Source organism: Propithecus coquereli, unplaced genomic scaffold (assembly GCF_000956105.1).
Source record: "Propithecus coquereli isolate 6110/MARCELLA unplaced genomic scaffold, Pcoq_1.0 Scaffold139, whole genome shotgun sequence".
Classification (NCBI taxonomy): domain Eukaryota; kingdom Metazoa; phylum Chordata; class Mammalia; order Primates; family Indriidae; genus Propithecus; species Propithecus coquereli.
The window spans coordinates 6,195,712-6,222,988 of NW_012138191.1; the positions used below are offsets into that span (position 1 = coordinate 6,195,712).

General features: G+C 49.6%; 3 protein-coding genes across 6 annotated transcripts in view; all 3 read left to right on the forward strand.

Moving 5' to 3' along the window:
* The first annotated feature begins 10,662 nt into the window (after positions 1-10,662).
* Positions 10,663-15,200, forward strand: LOC105806226 (leucine zipper putative tumor suppressor 3). 2 transcript variants are annotated; one of them, XM_012639314.1, is made up of 3 exons: positions 10,663-11,152; positions 11,445-12,308; positions 12,631-15,200. In XM_012639314.1, the coding sequence occupies exons 1-3, from the start codon at positions 10,694-10,696 to the stop codon at positions 13,327-13,329; spliced, it is 2,022 nt and encodes a 673-aa protein (XP_012494768.1). In that variant the 5' UTR covers positions 10,663-10,693; the 3' UTR covers positions 13,330-15,200. The 2 variants fall into 2 exon arrangements, with proteins under 2 accessions (XP_012494768.1, XP_012494767.1); XM_012639313.1 differs by having other exon boundaries at positions 10,683-11,152; positions 11,445-12,245.
* A 1,735-nt stretch (positions 15,201-16,935) lies between these two features.
* UBOX5 (U-box domain containing 5) overlaps positions 16,936-27,277 on the forward strand; it is a 43,158-nt gene continuing 32,816 nt past the window's right edge. For all 3 annotated transcript variants that reach the window (XM_012639293.1, XM_012639294.1, XM_012639296.1), the window contains exon 1: positions 16,936-17,076. The gene's annotated coding sequence lies outside the window, so the exon portion shown is untranslated. The remainder of the gene's footprint in view (positions 17,077-27,277) is intronic.
* On the forward strand, positions 24,000-26,365 carry FASTKD5 (FAST kinase domains 5). Its single transcript, XM_012639292.1, is given in 2 exon segments — positions 24,000-26,061; positions 26,064-26,365. Coding segments are annotated over 2 exon segments (2,112 nt in total). The 5' UTR covers positions 24,000-24,074; the 3' UTR covers positions 26,189-26,365.

Consider the following 27,277-nt stretch of genomic DNA (forward strand, 5'->3'; position numbering starts at 1 on the left):
AACATCAGCATGGATTAAAGTGCCTCACCTGCCCCCCAATTTGGCATTCAGAGGTGACTACACAGTCATCTCAAAAAGAAGCCCCAAGTCCCCTTCCAGATGACTTGGTGGGTAGGACTCCAAAGGATCACAGTAGTCTTTTTTTTTTTTAAATCTTCTGCATGCTCTCCAGGAGCAATAGTCTTTGCTAATTTGATAGGTTTTGATCTGCATCCCTTCAGTATCAGTGAGGCTAAGATGTTTTCAACTCCTTATTGGCATTTGGATTCTGTAAGTGATACATTTCTGTCTTTTACCCATTTATCTATAGACAGGACTTTTATGATTTCGTTCCTACAACAAATGAATGTTAAGCACCTATTATGTGTTCGTATTTGTTTTCTAATGCTGCTGTAATAAATTACCACAAACTTAGATAAAACAACACAAATTTATTATGCTTCTGTAGCTTAGAAGTCCAACATGGGTCTTACTGGGCTAAAATCAAGGGAGGCCTGTGTTCCTTTCTGGAGGTTCTTTTTGAGCTTCTAGAGGCCACCTGCATTTCTTGGCTAGTGGCCTCCTTCCTCCGTCTTCAAAGCCAGTTAAGTTGTGCCTCTCTGACCACAGTCATGTCTCCCCTTCTTCTTTTGCCCTCGTCTTTCACTTTTGATGACCCTTGTGATTACATTGGGCCCACCTAGATAATCCAGACTAATCTCCCTATTTTAAGGTCAGCTGATCAGTGCTATTTAAAAGGACAGACCTTTAACAATGCTAATCTCTTTCGTAGTTATTGGTCTTACTAAAAACTCTAGACCAGGCACAGTGGCTCATGCCTATAATCCCAGTGCTTTGGGAGGCTAAGACAGGAGGATTGCTTGAGGCCAGGAGTTCCAGTCCAGCCTGGGCAATATAGCAAGACCCTGTTTCTACAAAAATAAAATTTAAAAAAAATCAACCAAGCATGGTGGCACACGCCTGTGGTTCCAGCTACTAGGGAGGCTGAAGCAGGAGGATTGTCATTTGAGCCCAGGGGTTGAAGGCTGCAGTGACCTATCACCATGCCACTGCACTCAAGCCTGGGCATCGGAGTGAGGATGTGTCTCTAAAATAAATAAATAAAAATAAAACTGTGATAATAGTAATGTTTAAGTAGTTTTTCTATTTGGAAGCTTTATTCAGTGCAACAAAGCAAGGAAATGTTGAAAAAGAAGAGCTCATTTTATTATAGATAGTAAATGATTACATCCTAGAAACCTCCAGTTACACACTTGGCCTACTCCTTTTCCTCCTTAACTTAAATGTTACCTCCTCAGCAAGGCCTTCCACCTTATCCAGAATTGGAATCCCCCAGCAATTCCAACTTTTCTCCTTAGTACTTGCCATTTTCTAATCCTCTATATATTTTGCTTACTTATCTTACTGTCTCACTAGAATGCAGACTCTATTGGGGCAGTGATTTCTGAGCAAATATTTAATGTCTTAGTACTCTGCTATTTCTGTATTTTCAGAGCTTACTTTATTCTTCCAAACTTCTTTTCCTTTTTAATTTTTTTACAAAGATAATATATGCTTATTGTAAAAAGAGCAAAAATTACATTAGTGCCTAGTATGCAGTATGCTATGTGATCCCATCGTCTCAAGGTAGCCCCTGTTAAATTTCATATATATCTTTCGTGACTTTTCTATGCATCTACATATATATTTTTTAATGAACATATATATTCTTTTAAAAAAATAGAGAAATTGTAGTATGGTATGCATATGTTCTGCCACTGCTTTTTTCACTTAATATAGTCATCTTTCTCTGCCAATACATAGACATCCATATCATTCTTTTAAGTAGCTTTCTATTGTTATGTTGCACTGGACGCCTTGTAATTCATTTATTATAGGATTCATGTATTTTTTACTTTTACAATCAGTAAAAGTACCTATACCTATCTTTGGATATATATCATATTACTTTTGGTAGGATTTCTTCCTAGAAATGGAATTTCTGGGTTCAAGGGTGTACACATTTCACTTTTTAATATACTACCCAATTGGCCTCCCAAAAGATACCAATTTATACTCTCAAAAATGCTGAGTTCCTGTTTCCCTACAACCTCAGCAACATAGGATATCATGTCCTTTAACTTCTTAATCTCCTTCATTGATGAGGGAGGGATTCCCATCCTAGGGTTGTGGGCCAAACAGGACACCCAACACTGGACACGTGGAATCGACAGCAGTTTATTAGTTATATTTACTCGCAATTCAGAGAAAGACACCATGAGCCATGCTGGTCCACATAGGAGTTGCACTCAGGAATGGAGTGAACAACCAGAAGTTGTGGAGGGGCAGGCTTTGTAGTAGTAAGAGAATGAGGTGCCCCCTGGTTCCTGCAGGGGATGCGATTGGCCTATTTGAATAATTCCACAGGGTGGCAGGGAACTGAAACCCAATACTGAGAGATAAGCAGGAATTGCACCTGCTCCATTTGGTAAGAGGATTCTTTGGCTAGGGGAACTTACCCACAGGAACAGAGGGCAACTGGTCATTAGGCATTTTTACCAGAAGTCAAGGTAATGCTTAATACTGAGTCTTAATTTCAGCTGTTCCTAGTTAATTAGGCAAGGTTCTTTTGGGGTATTGATTTTTGATTGATTTTTTGACAACTTTTTTCTCATTTGAAAAATCCATGGCTTATTAATATATACAGTAATATTTAATTTTATTTCCTTGAATTGTATTTAAGATTATTTCCCCCTGAACTGATGAGTATGATTGGTTTACAGTTTTCGTTCTATGCTGTTATCAGGAATTGGTATAAGGTGAATTGTGGCTTCATAAAATGAAATAGCATTCTATCTTTTCTGGGCTCTGATACAAGTTGATAGGGTCAGGATTATTGGTTCAGTGAAAGTTTGAGAATTCTTCCATTAAACCATCTGAGCCCAGAGCCTTTTGGGGACATATTTCTCGGATGATATTTTCAACATCTTATTTTTGTAATTTTATTTCCTAGAAATGGTCCATTTTATTAAGGTTTTCATGTGCCTTAGAACAGAGTCAGATATAGTATTCTCTTATTTTCCTGGTGTTCTTTTAAAGATATAAAACCACAATCTTTATGAAATAGGAACAGAGAACTATAAAGAGATTAAGTTGAGATCAAGAGAGAGGAGGAGGGGAAATTGGCTGAAATGAAAGGAAAATAAAACAAGCAGACTCAAATGTGTTATTGGAGAAAACAAACAGTACTCTTTGACTCTGAAAATAATTAAAACCATAATGGTGAAGAAAAACTTGACATACTCTCCCAGGATGTAGGGAAAAAGAACAGAGATTTATTTGACAGTGGTGATCCAATGTGATAATTTTAGGGAAGGAAAAAGCCAAAATAATCTGTTCACAGAATGTGAGCAGGAACATATTAGAAGAAAACTTTTTTAAGCTGAAAAGATGAATTCTTTTGTTTCTGGAAAATAAGGCCCACATTGAGGTATACTGATGAAGAGTTTGACCTCAGAGAGTAAAGAAAAATCCATACAACCACCAGGCAAATTGCTGACCTTAAACAGACTAGCCCAGCTTTGCCATCGTTTTCAGTGCCAGAAGACAATAACATTAAGACAAAAGTTTTGAGGGGGAAAGTTTGAGACTCGGGAATTCTATAAACAGTCAAGCTACGGTAAAGGCATTCTCACCCAGGGCAAAGGCTTAGAAGAACACAAGATTCAGGAGTCGTCCCTGAAATCACCAGTCATGTGAGAGATGAGTCCGAATCAGGAAAAGGAAAATCAGAGCATAAAAAACTGGCAGTGACATTGAAACCAATTAAACATAGAGTTGGCAAAAGCCAAAAACAATGATTGAAAAGGAGGATTTGTGGCTTAAAAAAAGTATAAACAAAAGTTGGATTTGTCATCCTGAATTAAGTGGACAAATAAAAGTAGGTGTGAGGGCGGCAGGCCAAGAGATGGAAAGGTACGTTAAATTTTTCGTAACATAAAGGAGACTGTAAAAATGAAGAGTTTGTCATTGACTTTAATATAAAGTTGTTTTTTTGTTTGTTGTTTGTTTTGGAGACAGGGCCTCTCTCTGTCTTCTATAGTGCAGTGGCGTTATTCTAGCTCACTGCAACCTCAAACTCCAGGGCTCAAGCAATCTTCCTGCCTCAGCCTCCCGAGTAGCGAGTAGCGGGGACTACAGGCACGTGCTACCATGCCCTGCTAATTTTTCTACTTTTTGTAGAGACGAGGTCTCGCTCTTGCTCAGGCTGGTGAAACTGTATTTTTATTTGATAAATTTAAAGGCAACCACCAAGAGAATTAAAAACACTTTATGCCTTGAAAATCACTATAGAAGATAAAAACCAATGTGGAAATATTCAGAAAACAAAAAGATATAAAAACCACGAAATAAGACCAAACACATCAGCTGTAACAGCAGAGATATATAATGGGTTAAATCCAGCGGGAATGGAGGCGCTGCAGTTTTTTTAGGACAGACCCTTGAGCCTGCAGGCTTTTGCTAATGCTGAACCCTCGGCTTGGCTTGCTTCCCCACCCTAAAGGGTAAGGCCTCATTTCAAGGCCGACTCCTTCCTCCAGATAGTCCTCCTGGGCCGCCCTAAGCCGAGTGAGCACTCCCCGCAGTGAACGCGGCATGCGCGTGCCAAGCTGGCGCTTCGGGTCTAGGACGAAGTCCCCACCTCACTCCCTCTCACCCCGGGATGCAGAGTAGGGGCGGAGACCCGGCCTTGCTCCAGGCGCCGGGCACAGGATGAAAGCGCTCAAACCCTACTGGTGTGTAAAGTGTATTTTTTTTCCTCGTCGCACCTTCGGGACGATAAACCTGCGCGAGCAGCAAGTTTCTAATCGGCTCCGTTTGCTCATGGACGTAGTTTCTGCCCCTTGATACTCCCATATGACCACCTGAGGTCCCCGCGCCCAGGAGGGTCTTTCTTTAGCTGGGTCGGATCCACCTGCGACGGCTCGTCCCGCCCCCACCTTGCAGACTTGCAGGGTTTCAAGGCGTCCGCTGGGAGGCCGCGTCTGGAGGAGCAGCCGCAGGAGAGGAATGCAGCTTGGGGCTCGGAGTCAGGATCCCCTTCCCCAAGCCACAGGGGCTCCTCCCCTTCTCCAAAGATGCAGGATTCAGGGAGGGCGCGCTCCCCCTGGACTTGTTAGCGGGGAGATACTGGGGCTGAGCCCAAAGGTCTGGGAGGGTATGAGGCTACGAACGGAGGGACTCCGGGCAGACTTGCGACGCCCTGGAGCGTGTGAGACACAGGGGTCCCACGCACGGACAGGGGCACAGCGTCTAAAGCGTTAAGGCGCCGCGCCCCGCCCCAGCCCGGGGATTGGTGGCCCCGGGGGGCGTGGCCGGAGGGCGGGCCCGCGTTTGCCGCAGCCGCTGGTGGGCGGGGCCCGGGCGGGAAGCGGGAGGGGCGCGGAGCGGAGCCGGGCCCGCGCCGCGCGCCCCGCCGGGCGGGCTTCGGGCTGCGCCAGTGAGCCGGGCCGGTGGCGCCCGCATCGGAGACCCGGAGCCAGACCTTGAGGCAGCAAGTAAGTGAGGCAGGCCCACCGTGGCGCCCCTCCCAGCTCCGACCCGCCGCAGTGCACGCTGCACCGCGCGGCGCGTCAGACCGGACCGGAGCTGGGGAGGGGGCGCGTCCCGCTGCTGGGGTCCCAGGGGGGAGGGGAGCGGAGATGAGGCCGATGATGTCATGCATGCTTCGCCCGGCCTGGGGGGAGGTGGCGGCCAGAGGGGGTGCGGCCCGGATTATGTCACCTCTTCCCTCCGCGCCCCGCCCCCCGGGGCCACACGCGTTGGTCGGGAGCCCAGGGAGGTGCGGACGGGATTTCCCCCGTAGGGACCCCTAGGCACCTCCATCGACGGCCTGTGGTAGGGGTCTCTACCAGTTGGCGCTGCGGGCCGTGGGGTGCTGGTGAATGGCGACCCCTTCTCTTCCCCCCACCCAGCGGAGGCTCGTGTGTGCGCGCGTGTGTGCTCGGGGTGGGGGGGCGCTGTCGGCCCCCTCAGTCCTAAAACACCGGCTTAATCAGAGCAAGGAGCCAGGCGATGGGCCCCTTCCTCCGCCAGTGCCCACAGTGCCAAGGGAAGATGGATCTCCCCTCACTCATCCCAACCAAGAAGTTCTGGAGATCTCTGCACCCCAAAAGCCCTTTAGTGCCCCCAGATCCCTTCCCTCCCTCAGTCCTTCTTCCTGGAAGCTCTTCCTGATTTCCTGCCCCTATTCATTGCCTCTTTGCATTGCTCGTAACTAGCATTCCCACATGCATTTGCCCTACATTTATTTTCTTGGTGCCAGGGCCCAGAGACCCTCCAGGACTCTGCCATCTGTGCCCCTGGAAAACCTACAGACCAGCCCTGGGGAGGCTTCAGAAGTGAAATCTCACTGGGGTGTCCTAAGTCAAGTGCTTCAAAACTCCTCTCCCCTGGGGGTGATCAGAGATGCCATCCTGGAAGGCAGCATTTGGATTGGTTCTAGAAGGCTGTAGGATGGGGAGAGAGAGCTGAGAAGAGGTTGTGTGTGGAGTGGAAAGGGGCTCAGGTCAAGGGAGATATAGGATGGGCATCAGGAGAGGACTTGGGGCCCCCGCTGCAAGTTCTGCTCTGGTTGTGGAGGCCAAGAGGAATACCAGGTATTTTATCCATAATACATTTATCTCTTAAAATGCCTGCAAGGTAGGTGTGAGAACCTGAGATGAAATACCTGCATGAGGTTCTACTCCTAATCAGTGGAGCTGGGATTTACACTTGGAGGTGATGCCACCAGAACTCTGTCTACTGCACTTGATCCTGCTCTTGGAAGGATTTGGGCAGAGCAGGGACAAGATTTGGTTGCCCTTTAAAAAGAGAACCCTGGCAGCTGCTCAGGGGAGGGAGTCAGGAAAAGAAAGGCCAGTGAGGAGCCCTAGCAAGGGTGCTGGCAGGAGAGGCTGCTGACATGTTTAGGAGGTGGAATAAGCTGGGCCTGGGGACTCTGAGACCCCAAGTGTTCCTAGCTTTGAGAGGGACATAGGTGGAGAGGGACTGGGTAGTCACTGTGGGTTGGAGGGACCTGCACATGTAACCCCCAGGTAGAATCCATTTGGCCCTTTCATGGCAGCTAATACTGTGTGTAATATCCCAGGCACTGAGGGCTGAGTTGGGCAGCAGGCTCCGATCCCAGGATGTTGTGCTAATGCCAGGAGGCTGCCTTTGCAGACCATGCTCAGTTATCTGGGCCAGTTCAGGACCCTGATCCACAGGCAAAGCTCAAACCCTTCTTCTTGGCTCAGTTCCTGCTTATTAGGGAAACATATCCCCCTTCTTGTACTGTCAGCTCCCTGCTGGGATTTTTAGGAAAGAAGCTGCAGCAGCTCAAGCTTGGGAGAGGCAAGGGGCAGGGAATGCTTGCAAGGGGTTAACTATGCAGGTTAGAATCATGGCAAAAGCTCTTTGGGGAGTGAGACTCCAGGAAGACTTTCTGTGGGTTGACAAGCAAGGATTCCCCCAGGTAAAGCACAGAGAAAGGAGGAGCAGGACAATGGTCCTGGGACCTTGATTCCATCCAGGACTCTGGGCATCTGAGCCGGGTTGGGGGCCACACACACTCTAGGGAAACAGTGGGGCAGAGTGGCATATGACCAGTGCCAACCTATGGTCAAATTCTCCTTTCCTGGATCTCAGAGAAGGTGGTACTATATGTTTGTACTGCACCTTACAGTTTACAAAGCACCTTCCCAAACATCCCCTGTCACTAACATGATCAACTTGATCACTGCTAAGGTTTGTTCCTGTCCGCAGCCAGGCCTCTGGTGCAGCCCCTTGCAGCCTCCTTGCCTAGATCTTTCATCTCACTATTGGCGCCTCCCTTCGGCATGTCAACACACTCAGGTTAATTTTAAAATTAAAAAAGCCCTTGGATCTCACACCTCCTTAAATTATTGCCTTCTCTGGCCTCTTTTTAGCAGGAACTCTGCCTTTTCTTTCTCTGCACCCCTCTCTAGCCCTGTGGTCTGCCTTTGCTTTGCACCGCTTTTCTGAAACCATTCTGACATAGACACCAGTGATGTCCCCACCTGCGAAATCCAGAGCATAATCTTCATTCCCAATTTTACCCGGCCTCTTTCTTTTCAACACTGGGAGCTGCCCCCACATTCTTGAAGCCCCCCCCACTTTGGCCTTCAGGGCCCTCCTTCTCCTGACTTTCTGCTCCCAGACTTGTAGGACTCTGCTACCCTAACTCAATGCTGGGCCCCCGCCCACACCACCCTCACATGCTGCCAATCCCTGTCTCTCTCCATCCCTCTCCATCCGGTGCCTGAGAAGTATCTTCCTCTGGTGTTCCCCAAAGCAGTCTTCCCTTGTCATGTTAAGGGTGTCAAACCCACCCTGATGCCCCAGCCCCGACTCCTCCTTGTCCCCACCTCCTGAACCCCACTTGTATGAGGTTTTGCTAGTTTTCCTCCCCAAACCCTGCCCAGGCCTTCCCACTGGTTCCAAGCCTCAGGCCATTCAGCCTTCACCCTCCCAGTCCCCAGCTCTCCCTACATTGCACCCAGGGCTGGCAAGTCAAAGGGGTCGTCCTTAGGTGGGTGGGTGGGTTTGCAGGCCTGAGGCATAGCAGGCTGGAGTATGCTGGGGAGTGGAAGCAGAGCTGGGACTAGGGCGAGGCAAGAGAGGCACCTAAGGCACAAAATTTAAGGAGGCCCTCACTCTCAGGGTCGCACGCCTGCTTACCCTGCACTTCAGGTGTGCCCTAGGAGCCTCTCTTGCTTCACCCTGGTCCCAGCCCTTGCATGTGGGGGACAGACTGGCCCAAGGGAGGAGGGTGGCAAAGTGCTGTTCTCCACACCTGTGGGGACAGACACTGAGGGAATGGAATTCTACAAAGGTAGTGGCCTGGCTTGATGGTGAACTTTCTGGCAATCTAGGGCTGCAATTCCTGCTGTGGTGGTCAGAAGACCCCAGAAGGACAGAAGTTTTGTTAGACTTTCTGGGTCTGGGGCCTAGCATTAGAAATGGGCGTCTGGGTAGAAGATGGTATGTGGAGCACCCAAGGGGCCACTGGGCACCACATGCACCCTTCACCTTGAAGGGAAGGAGGGCTCCCTGCCTGTCTGGGAAGGGAGAAGAGGGTAAAGTCCTGAAGGGCGCCCCCTCCCATTTCTGGCCCACGTATTTGAGGGCCTTACCAGAGGCAGGCACTGCCTGGGGCCCCTGCCCGGCTGGATTATGCACATCTCTGGGGCAGGTGTTCCCGGTGCGGACTTGAGACAAAGGAACGAGGAAGCAGGGCCTGCCTGAGCACAGGTAACCTGAGGTCTTGCTCCCCCTTCTCCTGTGGGCCGGCCTCGGAGGAGGGGGGCGCACACCTACCGAAGGGCCAGGGGACTTCACGGTGAATTGAGTAGGGTCAAGGTCCACAGGGAGCAGGGGAGGGGAGTAGTCCAGGAAGTCTTCCGGGTGGCAATGAATTCTTAGCGGGGTTCGCAGGCGCGGGATCCTCTGGGGCGCCAAATGGGTGCGGCGGCCCCGCCCCTCTCCCCGCCCACCTCTCCGCCCACCTGTGGGAAACGCAGGCCCCGAGGGAGGCTCGGCCAGCGCCTGCAGCTGGCGCCCCTGCGTCCTCTGCCCTGGCCTCAGCCAGCCCCGGGAACTCTGCGGAGTACTGGTCTCGGGGAGGGGCCCCTTTCCTACCTGGGCCCCCGTGCGTCTGAGTTGGGAGGGCTCCCTCGCCACGCGCAGCAGTCGCGGCCCTGTCCGTCCGCTGGGGGCGGGAAGTGCTGGAGGCGGTGCCCACCCGCAACCTCGATGCGGGCTGCGGCGGCACCTCCCGCCCACCACCCCCCAAGAACCCCGTTTCCTCCCGTGCCTGCCGCCTCGGGGCGCCTGGCACGAGGCAGCCCCGCGAGGTAGGTCCTTCATTCCTCCCATTTCGCAGAGGAGAAAACTGCAGTCCGGGATGGCTCAGTCGGCCCGTCCAAAGTCGTGCAGCTGGTTCGGGCCGAGCCCCGACTGCGAGAGTGAGGCACATGGCCCCTGCAGACCGGGCTTCGGAGGGTCCAAGGCTTGAGGACCCGTCGGCCCCCCACCCCCTTGGAAAGGCAAGGAGAGAAGCCTGCGCTGGTAGTGAGCTTCCACTTCTGCCCTTGACTGCAGCACCCTAGGTTAGGGGGCTGGGAAGGACCCCCACCCTAAATTTCTGGATAGGGGTGTGTTTTTCTCCCTCCCCTAACTCCTGAGGTTCCCTATGGGATTCAGGTCCTGCTCTCCCCTTTCAGGCCCATCTCCCCAGTCCATGAGATTGAGATACAGGGCCCAGACCCAGGGTAAAGAACCCTTAAGTTCTGGGGGTTTCAGCAAAGAGTTAAGAGGGCCCTTAAGTCTGGGAGGCTCATGGACAAGGCGGGTAGAGACAGAAGTTGAGTGGAATATTGAGCCGGGCAAAGCTGGGACTGTGTGCATGGTGCCCCCGGGGTTGGGCTTTATCAGGTGGGCAATGGGCAGCCCCCCTTACCAAGCTCCCTCTTACCCTAGCCCTATTCCTCCACCTTGGATGCCTGGGAACTCTTTGTACCCACTGTAGGGAAGGGGGCACTGGGAGGCAGGGTAGTGCTAGGGCTGACTTGGCTGGGGGATGGGAGTAGGGGTGGGGTCTGACTTATCTCTGTCTTCCCATCTGTGCCCACAGTGCCCCCTTGGCTTAGTCATGGCGAAGCTGGAGACACTACCTGTGCGTGCTGACCCAGGGCGGGATCCCCTCCTGGCCTTTGCCCCACGGCCTTCTGAGCTTGGACCCCCAGACCCTCGCCTGGCCATGGGCAGTGTGGGCAGTGGGGTGGCCCATGCCCAGGAGTTTGCCATGAAGAGTGTGGGCACCCGCACAGGGGGTGGGGGCAGCCAGGGCAGTTTCCCCGGCCCCCGAGGCAGTGGCAGTGGGGCCAACAGGGAGAGGCCCAGCCGCTACCCCTCAGAAGACAAGGCTCTCGCCAACTCCCTCTACCTCAATGGTGAGCTTCGAGGCAGTGACCACACGGATGTCTGCGGCAATGTGGTGGGCAGTAGCGGTGGCAGCAGCAGCAGTGGTGGCAGTGACAAGGCCCCTCCGCAGTATCGAGAGCCTAGCCACCCACCTAAGCTCCTGGCAACCTCAGGCAAACTAGACCAGGTCAGTCCCCAGGGCCTGAGACCCTTGCAGCCTTTTTCTGGGGGTGGAAAGCAGCCCAGAAAGGAGGGCAAAGTGGGCCTTCTTGGGGGCTGGGCTGGGGAACCATGGAGTGGGACTCTGGGGCAAAGTCCAGCTGGTGGATCCAGGACAGAGACCTGGCTTGGGTGAGCCATGAAGTGGAGACCCAGATGAGGGACCTGAGGATGGAAATCTAACGGGTGGGTGGGAAGAGGCTGAGTCCAAGGCTCAGGCCTCCCCCTGATGCCCCTCCCCCTCCCTGGCTTTCACGCAGTGCTCAGAGCCACTAGTTCGGCCGTCGGCCTTCAAGCCTGTTGTACCCAAGAATTTCCACTCCATGCAGAATTTGTGCCCCCCGCAGACCAATGGGACCCCTGAGGGTCGACAGGGCCCTGGTGGCCTCAAGGGCGGACTGGACAAGTCTCGGACCATGACACCAGCAGGCGGGAGTGGGGGCGGCCTCTCAGACTCAGGCCGGAACTCACTCACAAGCCTGCCCACCTACAGCTCCAGCTACAGCCAGCACCTGGCGCCCCTCAGCGCCTCCACCAGCCACATCAACCGCATTGGCACTGCCAGCTATGGTAGTGGCAGTGGCGGCAGCAGCGGTGGGGGGTCGGGCTACCAGGACCTGGGAACCTCTGACAGTGGGCGGGCCTCCAGCAAGAGTGGGTCGTCGTCATCCATGGGGCGGCCAGGCCATCTGGGGTCTGGGGAGGGCGGAGGTGGAGGCCTGCCGTTTGCGGCCTGCTCACCACCCTCGCCCAGTGCACTGATCCAGGAGCTGGAGGAGCGGCTGTGGGAGAAGGAGCAGGAGGTGGCAGCTCTGCGGCGCAGCCTGGAGCAGAGTGAGGCGGCGGTGGCCCAGGTCCTGGAGGAGCGGCAGAAGGCCTGGGAACGGGAGCTGGCGGAGCTGCGGCAGGGCTGTAGCGGGAAGCTGCAGCAGGTGGCCCGCCGCGCCCAGCGCGCCCAGCAAGGCCTGCAGCTGCAGGTGCTGCGGCTGCAGCAGGACAAGAAGCAGCTGCAGGAGGAGGCGGCCCGGCTGATGCGACAGCGGGAAGAGCTAGAGGACAAGGTGGCCGCCTGCCAGAAGGAGCAGGCTGACTTTCTGCCCCGGATGGAGGAAACCAAGTGGGAGGTGCGGGCTGGGGGCTGGGGCCGTCTGTCTCCCTTCTGTCCCTCTGGAGAACCCCAGAGCAGTAGCCCCCACTATCACAAGGGGGAATGAAAGGAACAGGAGGGACAAGAATCAAGTAGGAGTGTCTGTGAGGACTGGAGGCTGTCCCTGCGCTATGTGTGGTTGGCCACGCCTGTCCTGAGTGCAGGCAGGGCACCGCTGTGTCACTGCTGCCCAGTCTGATGAGGGGCTGAGCCCCAGCCGTGGTGCCAGACGTGATGTGGGTTGGGGTGAGCAGGGCTCCGCATTTACCCGCCGCTTCTCCTCTGCCTGCCCTGCCCAGGTGTGTCAGAAGGCCGGCGAGATTTCCCTCCTGAAGCAGCAGCTGAAGGACTCGCAGGCCGACGTGTCGCAGAAGCTGAGTGAGATCGTGGGGCTGCGCTCGCAGCTGCGGGAGGGCCGGGCCTCGCTGCGGGAGAAGGAGGAGCAGCTGCTCAGCCTGAGGGACTCCTTCGGCAGCAAGCAGGCCAGCCTGGAGCTGGGCGAGGGCGAGCTGCCGGCCGCCTGCCTCAAGCCGGCGCTGAGCCCCGTGGACCCGGCGGAGCCGCAGGACGCGCTGGCCACCTGCGAGAGCGACGAGGCCAAGATGCGCCGTCAGGCCGGGGTGGCCGCCGCCGCCTCCTTGGCTTCCGTGGACGGGGAGGCGGAGGCCGGCGGGGAGAGCGGGACGCGGGCCCTGCGGCGGGAGGTGGGGCGGCTGCAGGCCGAGCTGGCGGCTGAGCGGCGCGCCCGGGAGCGCCAGGGTGCCAGCTTCGCGGAGGAGCGCCGCGTGTGGCTGGAGGAGAAGGAGAAGGTCATTGAGTACCAGAAGCAGCTGCAGCTGAGTTATGTGGAGATGTACCAGCGCAACCAGCAGCTGGAGCGGAGGCTGCGGGAGCGCGGGGCTGCGGGGGGTGCGAGCACTCCGACCCCCCAACATGGCGAGGAGAAGAAAGCCTGGACCCCTTCGCGCCTCGAGCGCATTGAGTCCACAGAAATCTGATCCTCGACCTGGGCACGTGGCCTTCTGACAAATGCCCTGTCAAAAGGCCAGAGTCCCCAGTGTCCTCTCCCCTCCATCTCTCTCCCCCACATGCCCCATATCCCCAGACCAAAGAGGTTCTCAAAGCAGCTGTGACCAGGCTCCTCCCTGCGACCCCGTTTCCCCCAGTGCTGTGCCCTTCCAGCTCCAGGGCTGCCCTTGTGGGCAGCCCACTGGGACCCTCCTAAAAGGAGGGAATGGGGGAGGGCAGAGTGAGTGGGGATGAGGGCCCAGGCAGCAGAGGAGTCATGCTCCCTTTCTTGGCTCCCCCTTGGAGATGGAGACTGCAGGCCTGCAATGCCATGAGGTGCCCCAGCCCCTCTGGGGGCGTCTGGGCTGCTACTGTCGGCCACCCTGTGTCCAGTGATGCTCTCTGTGCTCACCTTGTAGGCCGTGGAGCCTGAGGGGGCCTGCATGGTGTCTGCTGAAGCTAACCCTGGGCTCCTGGCTTCTCTCCTTTCTGCAGTGTTCTCCCTCCCTGGGCAGATTGGCAGGACAAGTGGGAGCAGATGGCCTGCCTGTGGTTGAGAGGGCTACCTGCCCAGCCCCTCCCCCCCAAGGTCTCTTGGGCTCAGGCCTCAGAGCCTGGCGAGGTTCTGAGTGTGTGTCCCTGTGTGTGTGTTAGGGGAGGGGAGGGCAGGGGCTAGAAGCTCAGCGCCCAGGGAAGATCTGTCCTCTTGTTCTTGGGTCACTTGGAGGCTTCTCGGCTCTACCCTCACCCTTCTGGCCAGGATCCTGCAGGGCAATAGCCCCATCTGCTTGGCTAACCCCACACCTAGGGCCACTGTTCAGCTCTAACTACAGCTATTAAGTGCTATCTGCCTCTCAGGCACTCCCTTCACCCAGTTTCTGAGGTCAGATGAGTGTCTGTGATGTCTTCCCCCACCTGATTCCCCCCGCTTCCTGCTTTCATGCTCAGCACATCATCTTCCCAGGCCACCTTGTCCCCAGAGTCTCACCTTTTCTTCCAGTAGAAAATTCTGCTTGACCTTTGGTGCACTGCCCACTTCCCAGCTCCACTTATTGGCCCAAGTCTGAGCCCGGGGCCCTTGTTTGGGGGGCGGGGAGGGTTGGATGTGATTGCCCTTGAAGAACAAGGCTACCCTGAGAGGAACACTGACCTCTTGGTTCCCAGGGCCCTGAGGTGGCCTAGCATTTGCCCAGGGTAGGGCTGGCACGGCCATCAGCAGGTGCTAGGTCAGCCAATGTCACTTCCTCTCGGGGCCCTCTCAGACTCCATCTCCCCAAGACAGGAAGGGAAAAGCAAATTTCTAATTCACCAGCAATAAAAATTGGAGGAGGCTTGGCCCTCAGCCCTGGTATTTCTCTCTTTTTCACTCTCTTCCTCCCATCCCCAACACTGAGTTTGGGGGACAGGGTGGAGAGAGCTGGCAACTACTGTGAGCAAGTCCCCCAGCCCCTGATTGGCCTCCTCCCATGACTGGTGACTGTTTAATGAGCTGTGCGTCCCCCACAAAAACAGGAGTGCCCCTCCGTGTGGCCTCTAACACTGCACAGCCCCTTCTGGGTGGTCCTCACCAGGTCTCTGAGCTGGGTGGGAAGCCATCCTGACAACCACTGCCCACTCCACTCACCCCTCACTGCACCTGCCCCAGAACCTGGCCCTGGGCCACAGGGGCAGGGTGAAGAGAAGGCATTAGTAGGAAAAAAAAAAAATAGAAAAAAATATGAACAGACTTAGCTTTGGGATGTCCAACCACAAAAGAAATTATATATAAATATATATAAATATATATCTCTACCATATGTGATGGAAAGACTTTTCGTTTTCCTTTCCCAAAGAAATAAAATGGAGAAAGCCTCTTGAGTGGCATTCTTTGGCCTGCTTGTGTCTTTGCGGTGTGGGAGGTGAGGCCTGGGTAGAAGGGTTGGTGGAGGGCAAAGCTGGAGTAAACACTTCCCAGAGGAGGCACGAGACTAAAGGTGCTCACTGGACTGTGCTAGGAGGTTGGCTCAAAGCCCAAGCTCCTCCACGTTGCCCAGGAGGAGTTGTGGTTCCACATTTCTGCCCAATGGGGCTTTCTCTTCAGCTCATTCTGTCGTCAGAAGGGCTTCACACTGTCCAGAATCTGGACACTAGGCTGCTAGCCAGAAAACGGGTGATGCAGGAGAGCTAGATGCAGCCTGTGGTCACTTGAGCCACCTTACAGTAACTGGCAGATGTTTGAGGGCAAAATGCATAGAAGTGAAGGCTGAGAACAGGTTTGCAATTAATGGTGAGGCCCCCATAGACAAAAGGGACCCAAGTGTGCTGCACAGCAGAGAGCTACCCTTTATGACAATTCCTTCTGTCATCCTCACAAAGCCCCACAATTCAGAATGCATTCTGCTATAAGTAACACAACAAGACCTCAAAGAGGAGATTATTTTTCCTCACCTGACAAGTCTGCACTTGAATGTCATAAGAATCAGTTCATCAAGGACCTAGATTTTTCACCATCCCACTGTCCCATCCTTACCCTGTTCCCTCCTTACCACAAGGTGGCTGCCACAGCCCTGTGCAGGGATTGAGGCTGTAACGCTTTATCATGATAATGAAAGCTTTCCCAGAACCCTGCCATCACACTTCCTTTGAAATTTCCTTCTCCAGAACTGAGTTACATGCTCCTCCCACTTCAAGGGAGACTGGGAAATTGAGTATTTGGCAGAGGGACAGGATTGTTATGGCTGCCTAGGAGCAAACATGGTTCATCCCTTAGGGATGGGCTCTCTGCTCTCTCTGGGTTCTATTAGCAAGGACAGAGTCATAATCAGCAACTAGCAGTGTTTGCCCTGGTCTGGCCCGTGTGAGAAAATCCTCCCTAAGCAGTGGTCTGGGTCCCTAAATGTTCACATCTAGGCAAGCAGTGCTATCCACAGAGCCCAAGAGTTGGGATGCCAGGCTTGCCTCTCCTTGCAGGGACATGTTCTCCTTACATTGACTTTGTCTCCCGGACAAGATGGTGCTCTGGAGGGAGGATGATTTCTCAGGTCTCCTTCACAGCCCTTATGAAGTGTAGACCAGTAGCCAAGGCGCTGAGAAGGTATGAAGACCCTAATCAGCAGTCTTCATATCACGGAATGAAGACCTTGATAGGTAGAGGCTCGGTAGTCTCTTCCTTGCCCGGGTGCCCATACCGACCCAGGTGTGAGCTTCCCTACTTAGGGAGGTGGAGGATCACCCTGACTCATCTGCCATAGCTCTGGCCCCCTCAAGCTCCAGCTCCTCACATCCATTTCTCTTAACAGGCTCGTCTACCCATCGCATCACTAACTCGTCTCCTGAGAGCACTTTACAGATGCATCTCTATGATAAGTGCATTATTACTATCAGTGTACCGGCTTAGAGGGTTTATGTGACTTCCATAATGCCATAAAACCCTGAGTGGCGGTCTTATATTCAAATCAGTTTCTAAGCTACTCAGTTACTTCCAGAGCGATGCATCTAGGCAGGTGTTTTCCCTCCGCAGGTCCTAGACTCCCCCTGTCTCCCCACCAACATCCTCCGGCAGAAAACGTCCTTGGAAAACGCTGACACAGTCATTTGAACCTCGGCAGCACCCGTTACTCGCACAGCACACGGAAGTAGTGGGCAGTTGGCCGGAAGTGGGGCTGTGAGGCCCCGGCGTTCCTGGAGGAGTGTTCGTGCTGCCTCAGCACGCGAGATACCGGGTTTGGTGCTGCGGCGTCCGCCTTCGCACAGCTCAGGTGAGTGAAGGAGGTTACCGCGGACGCTCCCTGCACTCATGGAGACCTGGGCCTTGGCCTGTGCCTCCTGCCCGCCTGGCCGGAGCAGGGTCGGCGCGCACCGAGGCCCTGTTCGGTGATTCCTGGCAGGGGTTGTGGGCGCCTCTCGCAGGCCTGGCTCTAGGGAGAACCTCGGCAGCTCTCGCCACTCCGGAGTTCCGTGATCTTGGGCAAGAGACTTATCTGAACCTTGATTTTTTTTCTTCTGTGAAATGGGGATCGTAAAAGTACTTGTCCCACAGGGCTGTTGTGAGAATGTAGTGAGATATTCTGCCGCGCCTGTTATAAGGTTTTTATGTGCGAGCAAATGGCTTGGAGATTCCGATTCTGTAGGTCTTGGGTGGGGTCTGAGATTCTGTGTTTCTGACCAAGTGAGGCTGATGCCGCTGGCCCGCAGACCACATTTCGAGTAGCAAGGCCCTGCAGTATTTTGCTTAGTACTTGGATCGCGGTGAGTCTTTAGCAGATATCAATATGATGCAATGTATACTTTTCCCTCACTTTTAGCAGACAGTTTCTGGTTACACGAGCCTAACTAAGGGTAGTATTGATGCTCCCCTTCTTTTTTTCCTCACTAGGGACAAGAAATAATAGTTCTTTCTCTCTCTGTGCAAATCATGACACAGCTTTTCTGTCCTGACTCAGGACGGGGGACTCAGGTCCCCTGATACCATCTACCTTCATCGGTCACCTCAGGTGCTGCTTCATTGCACACTCACTGTAGACCGTTCGACAGTGCTCCATCCTGTGGAGCTGATAGCTAAGTGCATTAGCACCAGTTATGGCTTGTTTTGTGCTCTAGTCGTTTGTTACTACTGGAATCTGAATTCATGTTTTCCACATTTTGGGGACACTTTTTGAGTAGTAAGAACAGCTGCTTTTTTCCATAGCTGGGTTCTGCAACTCATTGCTCTGAATGTCCTTGGGCGAGCCCTTGGATGATTTGCTGCTGTCTAATAGACCAAAACAAAATCTGAAGACTGTGCTGCATAATACAACTGAGAAAGTGAAGCCTTTGGCAGTTATGCATGTCTAATGTTTATTTGTCAGTATGGTTTTCTTCCCCATTCATTAGTTTATTTTTCTAGTCCCTAACAAGGCCTTGTCATTCATTCATCATGTGAAAAAGTCAACTGAGATATAAAATAATTCTGAAATGCCTGCGTCACTTGTTTGAAATACTATACTGTACAGCCGTGCATATTGGAAAAACAGATAAAACCAATTGTTTGTTGAGCTAGCGTTCACCAATCACAATAGGTACTCAGACCATTTGTTTGGGAATTTTCTCTCATGACTATGTGAGTGCACTTACTTCTCTTTACCTGCCTAGATTTTGTCAGTCCTCCAGAAGTCCCATTTAGATGGGCTGAGTGTCAGCTCCCTGTTGTTATGTGGAAAGATTTTCTAAAAACAGGGTCTTATGAAATTTTTTAAAAGCAGTGGCTATAGAATCATCTGTGGGGCTTAATCAGATTATATCTACCCGTATCCTTCTTGCCATTCTGATAGAGGAATAGCAGAGTCTTAGAAGGAGAGGGGAAGGCTATATAAACTGAAAAATTGCACAAATGATTGTGATGTACTGTTTCCTCTCCTATAAGCATGGAAACTAGAACAAAGAGGCAGGGATGGGTCGCTAGACTTAATTTTGGTTTGGCTTAGGTTTGTGGGTGATACTTATCTTGACCTAAACACCTTTGCATTAGTGCTTTACCTTTATGTTACTGGTAGGCTCCACTCTTGTAGGCTCTGCTTCTGTGTGGAAACAGCAGCACAGAAGAGAAGAGTGTAGCCAAGTTAACATCCTCATTAACAGCTAAGGGGTCCTTAAAACAAACAAAACAAAAAAACCCCAGAAAACAGCTAAGGGTCCTTATTGTCAGTCTCTAAGCCCTTGCCAGGGGCTTTAAAGCTTTGTAGATTCTCAGCAGGAGACCTCAGCATCTAGAGAAAGTTAGTGTTTTTGCTTTTTTAATTTTCAAGGTTGTTCAACAAATTATTTGCTGAGATAAGAATGGGGTTTGGAGTATCCATTGATTTGTGGCAATTTTATTGGAACATAGGAAAAGGATTAGAACTGAGGGATGAGAACTGGTAAATTGTATATGCCGAGAGTGTCATATACTTAGTCTAGAGTTAGCGTGGCTGCCTTCCTCTGCCTGGCTCCCTTCCTCTAACTTCTGGACTATAGTTTAAAATGAAGCTGTTCGGCTTTGCTCAGAGCTGTACCTGAAAGGTAGACAGGTAAGGTTCTTTGCTCCTGTGAAATCACGTCATTCAGGGTGGTTTGGGCAGTGCCTTTCAGGACTGCTAGGATCCGGGGGTCTCTGAGGCTGCACTCTGGTTCATTAGGACCCCTAAAGAGATGGGGAAGAGGGTATACTTGGGGCCTTAAACTAGGAAAGGAGCTTTCTGAAATGGTGTCAGAGGTCTTTGAACCTTTAGTGAAGGAGTCAGGAGTTAACTGAGCATCTCATGGTGTTCTCTTTCTAGCTTTCTTATGGATTCTTTGGGAGTCCTTGAGTAAGGAGGACCTAACCCTCCCAGGTGTGTTTTCTCTTTCTGGTCAATACATCCTGACCTTCTCTTCTTTGCAGTACCTTTTCTCCCGACTTCACTGCTTCCGTATCTTCCTTGTTTTTCTTTCCTTCTCCATAGTACTCAGGACCCAACTGCTGAAGTGGTTCTATCTGAGACCTGCACATATAGATATGGTGTCTATAGAGTCACTCTAATAATTTGCATGGTGAAAAAGTAAGTAGCCACTCTTTGCCATTTGCAGTTTGGCTCTTCATGCCTCTAATATTCCTTATTTTGTCTATTACTGAGTATCCCAAGTCTGAAAATCCAAAGTCCAAAATGCTCCAAAATCTGCAACTTTTTGAGCACTGATACAACACTTAAAGGAAATGCTCATTGGAGCATTTCAGATTTTAGATTTTTGGATTTTGGATATTCAACTTGTAAGTATAATACAAGTATTCCAAAATCTGAAAAAATTCAGAATCTGAAACACTTCTGGTCTCAAGCATTTTGGATAAGGGATATTCAACCTATAGCATAAACCATAGTGATAGCTAGAATCTAGACAGAGATGGGAGGGGCTTTTTTTTTTTTTTTTTGAGACAGAGTCTCACTGTGTTGCCTGGGCTAGAGTGCCGTGGCGTCATCCTAGCTCACAGCAACCTCAAACTCCTGGCCTCAAGCAATCCTTCTGCCTCAGCCTCCCGAGTAGCTGGGTCTACAGGCATGCGCCACCATGCCCAGCTAATTTTTTCTGTGTATTTTTAGTTGTCCGATTAATTTCTTTCTATTTTTAGTAGAGACGGGGTCTCGCTCTTGCTGGTCTCGAACTCCTGAGCTCAAACAATCCGCCCGCCTCAGCCTCCCAGAGTGCTAGGATTACAGGCGTGAGCCACCGCGCCTGGCCGAGAGGGGCTTTTGAGCTTACTTGGTTCTAACCCTCCAGCTCCCTGGCACCTGGAAACCCTAGAAGACCATAGATTGTTTACACACTACCACCTGCCCCCAGCTTGTGTTTCCTGACTCCCATTCTTGTCTCTCTAGCATACCAATAATGTGAGCTTGGGAGTCAGATGGTCTTTTGATGTTGAGTCCCACCCAATCCCTGGCTGCGTACCCTTTGGCAGATGTTTTAATCTTGTGAAGTCTCTTTCTCATCAATAATATGGGAATAATAAACTTACCTTACAGAAAGGTTGTAAGTACTGAAACTAATGCAGCTAAAACAGCTCTTAAAAGGCTCTGAGCCTTGGCACGGAGGAGGCCCTAAGACAATTGTGGGTCTTGTTATTTCCATCTTGGAATTTAGCTCATACTTTTAGAAATCAAAAAGAGTCATATCAATTCAAAACACTGGATCTACACCAAACATTGATGTTCTAGGAAATAGTTCTTTTGTTCATTTCTGGACCATATACAGTAATTTCATTAAGTACTCTTAGGTAGAACTAATTGAAGTAATTTTAACTTTTTAGTGTGCTAGTATCATTTATAGAGAGATATTTATTAAGTCAATCCGTATACTCTTCTGTATTAACAATTTTAATTCAATAAAAAGGGGGAAAAAGTTAATTTATCAAAGACATGACAGAAAGTCTTCCCACAAAGAAGCTATGTAGTTAATTTCCCTATTTTTTTTTTTTTTTTTTGAGATAGAGTCTTGCTCTGTTGCCCAGGGTAGAGTGCACAGCAACCTTAAACTCCTGGGCTCAAGTGATCCTCCTGCTTCAGCCTCCCGAGTAGCTGAGATTACAGGCCTCACCCCACTGGGCTAATTTTTCTGTCTTTTGTAGAGATGGGTTTTGCTCTTGATCAGGCTGGTCTCGAACTCCTTATCTGAAGTGATCCTCCTGCCTCAGCCTCCCTGAGTGCTAGGATTACAGATGTGTGCTACTGCGCCTGGCCTAATTTCCTTTTATGTAAGTGTATTTTAGGTGATGGAACTCGTTTATGCACTATTTGTTCTACTGAATATTTGAATGTACTTTTCTATGTGTTGATGCCTGCCACACACTTACCCTGTAAACCAGCCGCCTCCTATTGAACGGACATTTGGGTGGTTTTCAGTTTTTTGCTTTAGTATAACATAGCTATTTTGCAAAAAAATAGGGTTTTTAAAAGCCATTTCTTAGAATCTAGTTCCCAAGATGAAACACAGACTACAGATTTAAACAGTTTATGGCTTTAGTTACACACTGTGTTGAACTAAATTTAGATTCCAAGTTCAAATGCAGGTCTTTTTAAAAGCTCTGTTCTCAGTATTGGGCAGGGGGTTAAGTAGGGAAGTAAAAAAAAAAAAAGCTCTGTTCTGTGAACTAGAGAGTTTTGTTACCTGCTCTCTCTTTTGTTCCCACCTTGCCTGTGCTGTGATATTAATTGAAATTCCTAGTGGATTTTGAGGCATATAAATCTTCAATTACTGTCACCTAAATATTAAAGAAAAAATATTTCACAGCTATTTTCATAATGTTTTTCTAATTTTTAAAAAGTTGGCCAGCTGTGTTCATAGAAATAAACTAATAGTCCATAGCAGAGATTGGCAAACTTTTTATGTAATGGGCCAGATAGTAAATATTTTATGCTTTACAGGCCACACAGACTGCCACAGTTACTCAGTTCTGCTCTTGGTTTGGGAAAACAGACATAGATAATATGTAACAAATGGCCTAGCTGTGTTCTGGTAAAACTTTACTTAACAGAAAGAGGTGAAGGGCTATATTTGGGCCCTGGGACATAGTTTGCTGACCCTGGTCTACAGCATCCGAACCTGTAGTTTGAAACTTGGTGGGCAGTATGGTCCACAGGCCACAGTTAAGAACCACGTATACAAAAATTCAGTGTGAAAGAATTCTGCTCTGGTTTACAAAGAAATTAGAACATATATTCCTGCCACCCAGAGAAGGCTGTGTAGCTGGGTTATCGGAAAAGAGCCACTGGCCTGCCCTGCAGTCCTCTAGTTCTTATGCTATGGGCTCTGGAAGAGGAGGTTGACAGTTGAGTAGGGCAGGCATTTTAGAGAGTCATTTTGGCACCTTGGAACCCTTCTGGAATTTTCTACAGCAACAGCCCTGTCTGGTCTGTTGATTGGCAGCTCAGGTCCCCTTGGATCTTGTTTGTCAGGCTTTGGCATATAAGTAGAAAGAAAGAGAATAAGTATTAAAGAAAGCCAGAGTATAGCAGTGTCAATTTCATAGCCTCTTATGGTTACTGCCATAGGAGAAAAATGGGGATTGTACTGCTCACAGGCAGAATAAGGAAGTAATCAACACTTGACTCCCTGGAAGCATTTGCAAACCCGCTGCCTCCAGATGAAAGCTGTGCTGCTCCTCTGGCATGTCAGCAGGGCAGTCATGTGAATTGGTGTTCCCTGAACCCTGAGCCCAACTTTGAGATGTTCTTTGCTTCCCACCCATGCACTGACAGTGAGCAGACCCTTAGCCTTCTGCTCTCCCCCACCAAAAGGAGTTTTTGAGTATACTTCCCAATTGTACAACTTCTCTGCAACTACTCTGCAATAGTGATTCAAGCTCTGTTGTAAGCCTCCTGGAGAGGAGAATAGGCATCTTTTAAAAGGTACAGGAACAGCATTAGAATGACAGAATTGCATAATTACAAGGTTTGTACTTTAAGAACAGGGAAGATTATTGTGGGTATAATTAATTAAATCTTATACCAAATTGCACTTTTTTTTTTTGAGAGGGGATCTCACTATGTTGCCCAGGCTGGCCTCAAGCTATCTTTCCCCCCTCAGCCTCCTGAGTAGCTGAGACTATAGGTGCGTGCCACCACAGTTGGCCTAAATCCCACTTCTTTTTGTGCTGTTAGCATGGCAGCTTTTATGGACTTTCTTATTCTCCAAGTGGAACCTTGGAGATATCAACCTTATGTGTTGATATCAAAGAGATGGAATGAGTTGCTAATTTTTGTTCCCAGCTTTCTTTCTGGAGATCTGCCTTCCTCCTTCCTGTTGAATGTTAGCACAGGAACCCTCTTTTAATGAAGGAAGTCTGGATTGAGCAGCAATCTGGGAACTGCCCAATGATACCCCGGTTTTGGGGTTTTCATGTGCCTTTGTGCAAGGCATAAGAAGTTTATCCTTGGTATATGCTGTCTTGTGGTTTGGGCATTCACTAGCATTGGACTTCAGTGGACAGTAGTGTAGTTTTAATCTATTCTTATAATGTGTAAATTTTGATATTATGATAGGTAGAAGCCACTCATTCTTCATCTACCCTTTTTTCAGTATCTGGCACCAATTCTGGCCCAGTCATTTGTGATCCATGGCTCTTGTGATTTGCCGAAGATTTCCAGGCAGTTTCTGTGGAACGCCTCCCCGTCCAGCGCTAATCAAGCACCATATAAACAAGAAATTGCCTGGTCAAACCTGTGAGAACTGTTTTCTGACTGCCAAAAAGATCGGTACTGACACCAGAATGGCAGCCACCCTCAAGTTGTTAAAACCTTTAGGATATCGAACACTTTACAATCCTTTTGTCTTCAGTGCAGCCCAAAGTGTGACGTATCGGAATGTGAGAAGCAGCACAGAGCATGGGGGACAGGACCCTCCGGAATGCGGTAGTCCCTGCCATTCTGCCAAAAAAGTTAAGAATATCTGTAGCACGTCCTTTTCTCGGAGAACTGTCACTACCAGCAGTGCCCTCCTGGGTTTGGAATTCAACAAGGCCTCTACCTCTAAAGCCAGCACATTGCAGCAGGGCTCACCCAGAGCCGTGAGAGTTGATGAAGAGGACGTAGAAGTTTTTGATACCCTTGAAGACCCCCGAGTTTTCCTACAGCTAAGACCAGAGTACCAGCTTCACAGCTATCACAGAACTGAGACTTGTCAGCCCCTTTCTGTTTCAGAAGGTGAACTAATTTTGCACAAAGTCACAGTTTATGAACATAATCTCCAGCCTCAAACCATTGCTGATTATTTCTGTAAGCTGAGCTCTCTGCCTGCAGAACAGCATCCTGTTTTGCTCTCCAGTACCAGCTTTGCTTTGCTCTGCCAGCTGAGTGTGAAAAACATACAGTTCTTTGACACCCCAGATCTGATCAATATTTTGAAAGCCTTTGTCGGTTTAGGAATCCCTCACTCCCATTCAATGTTAGCTGTGTATGAAACCAAATTTTGCCATAAGGTATGGGAGATGAGTCTGGATCAACTTCTGTTGGTAGCTGATCTCTGGCGGTACTTAGGCCGTAGAGTATCTCGGTTTTTAAAAATCTTTTTTAGCTATCTTAATTTGCACTGGAAAGATCTTTCCTTGTCCCAGCTGGTTCACTTAATTTATATTATAGGTGAAAATCGTCAGGTACCCGAGGACCTAATGCAAAAACTGGAATCATTGATCCTTAAGTATATAGATTCGATCAATTTAGAGGAGGTTGGTACGATCTGTTTGGGGTTCTTTAAATCAAGTAGCAGTCTCTCTGAATTTGTCATGAGAAAAATTGGAGACTTAGCTTGTGCTGACATGCAGCATCTGAGTAGTCACGCCTTAGTGAATATTCTTAAAATGTTCCGTTTCACTCATGTGGATCACATAAATTTCATGAAACAATTTGGAGAAATTGCTCCTCAGCGCATTCCTTCCCTGGGAGTTCAGGGCGTTATGCACCTGACTCTTGCCTGCTCAGCCTTACGCATTCTGGATGAAGGAGTAATGAACGCTGTGGCTGCTTCGTTGCCTCCTAGAGTAGCACACTGTCGAAGTAAAGATGTTGCCAAGATTCTGTGGTCATTTGGAACTCTGAATTATAAGCCACCTAATGCAGAAGAATTTTATTCCAGCCTGATAAATGAGATGCACAGAAAGATGCCTGAATTCAGCCAATACCCAGAACACCTACTCACCTGCCTGCTGGGCCTGGCATTTTCCGAGTACTTTCCAATGGAGTTAATCGATTTTGCTCTGAGTCCAGGGTTTGTCAGGTTAGCTCAGGAGAGAAGCAAGTTTGAACTCACTAAGGAACTATGTACTCTTGATGGTACAGTTGGCATTGAGTGTCCAGATTACAGAGGTAATCGTCTTTGTTCTCACCTGCAGCAAGAGGGGTCTGAAATTCTGTGGAATTTAGCAAGGAAGGATATGAACTCAAAGCCTGAATTCCTAGAAATTCTTTTTTTACTTGAAACCATGTTGGGTGGGCCCCAGTACATCAAGTACCATATGATTTTGCCTCATACCCGATCTTCTGACTTAGAGGTCCAGCTTGATGTTAACATGAAGCCATTACCATTTAATAGAGAAGCCACACCAGGTGAAAACATAGCCAAATTAAACCTTAAGCATGAGGGAGTCAGCCTCACAGATGATTTGATGAATCAATTACTAAAAGGGAAAGCAAGAGTACATTCCCAGGGGGAAATTGAGTCAGAGACTGGGCAGCAACCCATGGAATTAGAGAATAAGACAGCAAGACCCATGGGGGGCTCTCTTTGCAATGTGGCAGATTGGTCAGGGCCCATGGAGATGGCTGGCCTGTGCCCCCCAGGCAGCGTCCAGGCCCCAGCAGTGAAGCTGGCCATTCAAATGACAAATAAGAACCAATATTGCTATGGTTCCAGGAATCTGCTTGGACTGCATAATATGAAGAGACGGCAGCTGGTTCGGCTTGGCTATCGTGTGGTAGAGTTAGCCCACTGGGAATGGCTCCCACTGCTGAAACGAACTCGCTTAGAAAAGCTGGCATTCCTCCATGAGAAAGTATTCACCTCTGCTCTCTGAAGGGCCTTCAGGGTCCTTTCTACTCAAAAGCTGTCGGAGTAGACTGTTACTAGGTGTTGCAAAACAATGATAAAAGACAAAATGTAAGTTTGATAATAAAATCATCTGTGTAGGAGACTTAGTTGTGCTCTTGGCTGTGGCATAGTGGAGCTAGTGTATATTACTGTGAATTAATTGTAATCTTGTTGGGTTGTACAAGTTATTGCAAATTTGTGCATATTACTTCTAGTAAATAATAAACATCTTAGAATGTCCTATAGTCAAGTAAGTCCTATTGCATTTTTCTTTCTCTGTTTACCAGCCTTTCGTCAGTTGTTTTGAGTCTTTAGAATAAAAGTGTAGTCAGACATTGTATAAAGCCAATTTTTTAAAAGTGGTTTTCATATACCTTGTTTTAAAATAAGAATCTCCTATGGCTTCACTTATATTTTAGGATTTTCCCTTCATGTGTCTTCACACCCTCTAAAATTCAAGTCCTCATTCTTGTTTAGATTCGGCTGATTGTCCTTTGTTGCTGGTTTTTCCAGATTTAAAGAACCATTTGAGAAGTAGTGAACTTACTATTTTTCTCTTAGCCTCCTCTTCCACATTTCTACTCCTCTTGCATAAACTCCCTCCAATCCCTACTCCATATTTTTTTCTTAAAATTGGACATAGAAGAATCAAGTTATCTAAGTGCCTGTTGGGCCAGTGGTTTACAAGTTTGACAATTAGGCAGAATACTTTTCATGGCAAGTAGCTCAAACAAGAAGGAAGCGTGTTACCTGTCATACTAGGAAGTCCAGTGGGCTTCAGGTTTGGTCAATTCAGGTTTGTGTTATATTATGGCCACAAATATAAGGAAATTGTATATATGTAAGTAACATAATACAAGTAACTTGTAAACACTTGAGATCTGTGACAAT

Excerpts from the sequence above, each read along its gene's own strand:
- LOC105806226 (XM_012639314.1), top strand. The coding sequence starts at position 10,694 with ATGGCGAAGCTGGAGACACTACCTGTGCGTGCTGACCCAGGGCGGGAT. Across the intron at positions 11,153-11,444 it reads CCTCAGGCAAACTAGACCAG|TGCTCAGAGCCACTAGTTCG; the intron begins GTCAGTCCCCAG and ends GCTTTCACGCAG. Across the intron at positions 12,309-12,630 it reads TGGAGGAAACCAAGTGGGAG|GTGTGTCAGAAGGCCGGCGA; the intron begins GTGCGGGCTGGG and ends TGCCCTGCCCAG.